The sequence below is a fragment of the Siniperca chuatsi genome, linkage group LG14 (assembly GCF_020085105.1).
Source record: "Siniperca chuatsi isolate FFG_IHB_CAS linkage group LG14, ASM2008510v1, whole genome shotgun sequence".
NCBI classification, from domain to species: Eukaryota; Metazoa; Chordata; class Actinopteri; order Centrarchiformes; family Sinipercidae; genus Siniperca; species Siniperca chuatsi.
The window spans coordinates 29,436,872-29,441,871 of record NC_058055.1 but is presented as its reverse complement, the minus strand read 5'-3'; the positions used below and the strand labels follow the sequence as shown (position 1 = coordinate 29,441,871).

At 49.8% G+C, this 5,000-nt stretch overlaps 1 protein-coding gene across 2 annotated transcripts in view; it reads right to left on the bottom strand.

Annotated features, from left to right (window-relative positions):
- ttc1 (tetratricopeptide repeat domain 1) overlaps window positions 1-5,000 on the bottom strand; it is a 15,191-nt gene that overhangs the window by 9,582 nt on the left and 609 nt on the right. Inside the window, exons 2-3 of one of the 2 annotated variants that reach the window (XM_044222534.1) lie at window positions 2,036-2,281; window positions 1,598-1,882 (exon numbers count right to left, since the gene is read on the bottom strand). In XM_044222534.1, the coding sequence (XP_044078469.1) occupies window positions 1,598-1,882; window positions 2,036-2,272 (522 nt within the window). In that variant the 5' untranslated portion in view covers window positions 2,273-2,281. The remainder of the gene's footprint in view (window positions 1-1,597; window positions 1,883-2,035; window positions 2,282-5,000) is intronic. The other variant, XM_044222535.1, reaches the window with a different exon arrangement.

The window sequence follows — 5,000 nt, the reverse complement described above, 5'->3', positions numbered from 1 at the left end:
AAAGTTTATGGAGTGTTTCCTAATAATATTGCCTAGAGGAAGCGTATATAAGGTGAATAGAATCGGTCCAAGCACAGAACCTTGTGGTACTCCATGACTAACTTTGGCGTGCACGGAGGACTCACCGTTAACATGTACAAACTGAGATCGATCTGATAGATGGGATTTAAACCAGCTTAGTGCGGCTCCTTTAATGCCAGTTCAATGTTCCAGTCTCTGTAATAGGATGTGATGGTCAATGGTGTCGAACGCAGCACTAAGATCTAAGATTTGCATATGTACACACCGACTCTACTTAACTTTAGTGACCGACTGGCTTTATTGGGAGTCATTACTGCGACGTGAATAATCTAATCTAAATAGGATTCAGTGTTTCCCGCTCTGGTCCCAGGAATACATCTGACTATGGTCGCTGGTGTCGCTAACTTCACGTTTCTCAAAATGGAGCTGCTAATAATCAGAGTTGGTTTCTCAGCAGGTGTGTCGCTGAGTGGGGAGAACTTGTTAGAAACGTGAACAGGTTGGTGGTGAACCGTGGGCTTCTGCTTAGAGCTACGCTTCCTTCAGACAGTCACCCAGCCTCCCTGGTTTCGGCTAACAGGAGCTACTTCTGGTCGGTCCGCACTGGCTACTGGGGGCTGGCTAACGACAGCAGCTAATGATTGATTTCCCATGGTGCTGAACCAGATTTTCCAATTCACTAAGCCTCGCCTCCAACACTACAAATAAACTACATTTATTACATGTACCATTGTCACTAAAGGAGGCGGAGGAAGAGCTAAATATTTAACACACAGAGCAGGAGAGTGAGCGGGAGAGAGAGAAGCCAGTGCTAGCTGCTAAGCTAAAGAACGGTAGCTAGCAAAAATGAATAGCGTGTAAACAGTGGGATCAGCGACTGGTGTACATTTAAATGTATAGCAGATAATTAGCCGCTGTAATGAAGAATCTAACTAAATTAACTGGGATGAGCTGGAGCAGCACGTCAGCCGGGTCCAAGACCATCAAACTCGGCTCAGTTCCCACAAACCCAAAATCTCTGAAGCTCCAAGAAAAAGGGCTGTGACGGACCTGAATGGGCTTAGTGTACAATTGGGAAGTGCATGTCCACTCAGAGAAGCGACTTCAGAACAGACTTCCTGTTCAGGCCGAATGGGAACTCTTCTGTCCATCTCAGGCCGTGACAAAAAGCCTCTGATTTGGACGGGGTACACGTGGGAAACCATTTTCCTCTACGAAAAGTTTCCTGATTGGGCCGCTGGAATGGACAAAACGTTTCTGCACGTCACCTGGTGGACTAGGCGGTGTAGCATGACAAACGGGAAATGCAGGGTGAAACTTCGAAATCGCAGCTCAGAAACCAACAACCAGACGGGAACGTGGGCGGCCTCTTTTTGGCTTTGGCTTGTAAATGAATGGGGAAGTATTCCGCGTGTCACGGACCGACCTGGCAGGTAAAAGGACGTCGCTCTGCGTTCAGTTTATAAACATAAATGCTGTAAACATGTTTACAACACCAGTCTGCCAGCTGCTGACATTTCACACACATCAGAGATACAGGTAGACAGCTACACAGGTAAAAAGGTGAAGGTGTTACCTCCCTCTCCTCCTCTGTCAGCTCCTTCTCCATCTCCCTCAGGTAGTCATCGTCAAACTCCATCTCCTGGCTGCTCTCCTCCTTCATCTCTGAATCTGAATCCTCCTGCAGCCTGTCGCCCTGCGCCTCCTCCTGCAGCCTGTCGCCCTGCGCCTCCTCCTGCAGCCTGTCGCCCTGCGCCTCCTCCTGCAGCCTGTCGCCCTGCGCCTCCTGCAGCCTGTCGCCCTGCGCCTCCTCCTGCAGCCTGTCGCCCTGCGCCTCCTCCTGCAGCCTGTCGCCCTGCGCCTCCTGCAGCCTGTCGCCTGCGCCTCCTCCTGCAGCCTGTCGCCCTGCACCTCCTCCTGCAGCCTGTCGCCTGCGCCTCCTCCTGCAGCCTGTCGCCTGCGCCTCCTGCAGCCTGTCGCCCTGCGCCTCCTCCTGCAGCCTGTCGCCCTGCACCTCCTCCTGTCCTTCCCCCTCACTCTCTGTGATGTCACTTCTATCAGTCAGTCTGTCAGTTTTAATGTGAAAGTCCTCCGATCCTCCTTCATCCTGTTGGGTCTCCTCCTCCTCCTCCTCCTCCTCTTCCTCCCGTCTTTGGTATGGAGGTTCCAAAGTCTCCTGGCAGTCGTAGAAGTCCTCCTCCTCCTTTTCCTCCTGCTCTCTGGGTTTTCCAGCTGCTCCTCGGCTGTTCATATTGAAGCTCTGCAACACAAAATAAAGTTAAAGATCAACAAGTCAATAATACTGATGAGAACCACATGGTTCCCTTTACTGGTACTGTACTGCTACTGGTACTGCTACTGGTACTGTACTGGTACTGGTACTGTACTGGTACTGGTACTGGTACTGGTACTGGTACTGCTACTGGTACTGTACTGCTACTGGTACTGCTACTGTACTGCTACTGGTACTGTACTGCTACAGGTACTGCTACTGGTACTGGTACTGGTACTGCTACTGCACTGCTACTGGTACTGCACGGTACTGGTACTGTACTGCTACTGGTACTGTACTGCTACTGCACTGCTACTGGTACTGCACGGTACTGGTACTGTACTGCTACTGGTACTGTACTGCTACTGCACTGCTACTGGTACTGCACGGTACTGGTACTGTACTGCTACTGCACTGCTACTGTACTGCTACTGCTACTGCACTGCTACTGGTACTGCACGGTACTGGTACTGTACTGCTACTGGTACTGGTACTGTACTGGTACTGCACTGCTACTGGTACTGTACTGGTACTGCACTGTACTGTACTGCTACTATACTGCTACTGGTACTGTACTGCTACAGGTACTGGTACTGCTACTGGTACTGTACTGCTACTGGTACTGCTACTGTACTGTACTGCTACTGCTACTGGTACTTCTACTGTACTGCTACTGGTACTGTACTGCTAGTGGTACTGGTACTGTACTGCTACTGGTACTGCTACTGGTACTGTACTGCTACTGCTACTGGTACTGGTACTTCTACTGTACTGCTACTGGTACTGTACTGCTAGTGGTACTGCTACTGGTACTGTACTGGTACTGCTACTGTTAATGGCTTTGTTATTGGTACTGGTATTATTAGTGGTACTGTTTCTGAGGGCAAGTCAGAGTCCAAGTCTTTGGAGTTCTATATGTTGGTGTTAGCCACAGACTGTACGTAAAGATGGACGACACGTCGGCCTGGATCGCCCCCTGGTGGCTGGCTGCCATATAGGTAATAAGCCCCGCCCCCTCCATGTTAGCGGATGGGCCAAACTAAAAACTCAAAGCACACGTCAAATACATTTCTCCCAAAGATGGTTTCTGTCATTTTAGGTCGTTCTTATCACGCTGATGTTTGCTCAAATGTTCACACTTGGCAGTGTGGGGGGGTCGGCAGCCACGGATATGCTACGAGTGCTCGACGAAACTTTGAAACATGTCATCAAAGTGCTGAGCCCCATTAAACGCAGTGCCGAGAACAGCCGGTGTTTTACAAAGACCTTGGACCTGGGATCTGGGACCTGGGATCTGGATCTGGGACCTGAGCAGGTGTCGCCGCCTTCCTCTCAGAGAATAATCCCCCTGATGCCGAGCTGTCGGAAGACGTCTCGCTGATGTGTTTAAGCACGTCGACGCGTTAAACGGGTCTATGCAAGAGACACACACGCAATATTTTCGCATCGCGGTTAAATCGTGTATCCAAAGACCGACTTCACGTTTCCCGACTCTTGTCAAAGCACAACAGCTGGACCAAACCACGAGCATGGTTTCCCGACTACTTCCCAGAGAAACAGAGCTGATCGCCGGATGCGAGAGCCTTCAGAGTCAACATGGGAGGCTGTCATGTGATCAGACGCTGAAAAAGAGATTCAGCGAGGTGATGGCCGAGTATCCGACCACCACCAGTCGAAACGATCCCGCCGTTCAGCCCGGCCCGTTTTAAGCTTCGGTCCCGCTCAGAGGACCGGCCTGGACCCTGAGCATCGCCTGGGAGCAGCGCCGTCGACCGTCAGCTCGTCAGCTCAGTGAAAACAGCCGTTAGTTATTTTGTGTTCTGATGTTGATTTCATTGATTTCAGCAACTCGCAGCTGTGACGTTCACTCCGTTTATTAACAGTAACGTGCTGTGAACGCAGCGGCCTCCACGCCACGTTAAAAACACCGACGTACAGGTGTGTGTGTGTGTGTGTGTGTGTGTGTGTGTGTGTGTGTTACTGTGTGTGAGAGAGAGAGTGTGTGTGTGAGTTACTGTGTGTGAGTTACTGTGTGTGTGTGTGTGTGTGTGTGTGTGTGTGTGTGTGTGTGTGTGTGTGTGTGTGTGTGTGAGTTGATGTGTGTGTGTGTGTGTGTGTGTGTGTGTGAGTGAGTGTGTGAGTTACTGTGTGTGAGTTACTGTGTGTGTGTGTGTGTGTGTGAGTGTGTGTGTGTTACTGTGTGTGTGTGTGTGTGTGTGAGTGAGTGTGTGTGTGAGTTGGTGTGTGTGTGTGTGTGTGTGTGTGTGAGTGAGTGAGTGAGTGTGTGAGTTACTGTGTGTGTGTGTGTGTGTGTTATTGATGACAGTGTGTGTGCGTTATTGATGACAGTGTGTGTGTGTTATTGATGACAGTGTGTGTGTGTTATTGATGACAGTGTGTGTGTGTTATTGATGACAGTGTGTGTGTGTTATTGATGACAGTGTGTGTGTGTGTGTTATTGATGACAGTGTGTGTGTGTTATTGGCTCTTTTTGAAGAACATTTTCTTGGTTGGAGCTCAACAGAAGTGGGTCGCGATCACTTCTTTAGAGGATCCAGGAGTCGTTGAGTCAAGCATCACCAGGTGTTTATTTTATGTTAAATCAGACGCCGAACTGACTGAAAGAGTCGGCGCAACACGAGAGGAACAAATGTTTTCACTAAAGTCGTTGTTTTAATGACTCCTTGAATTCCTGCCAGTAGAAATG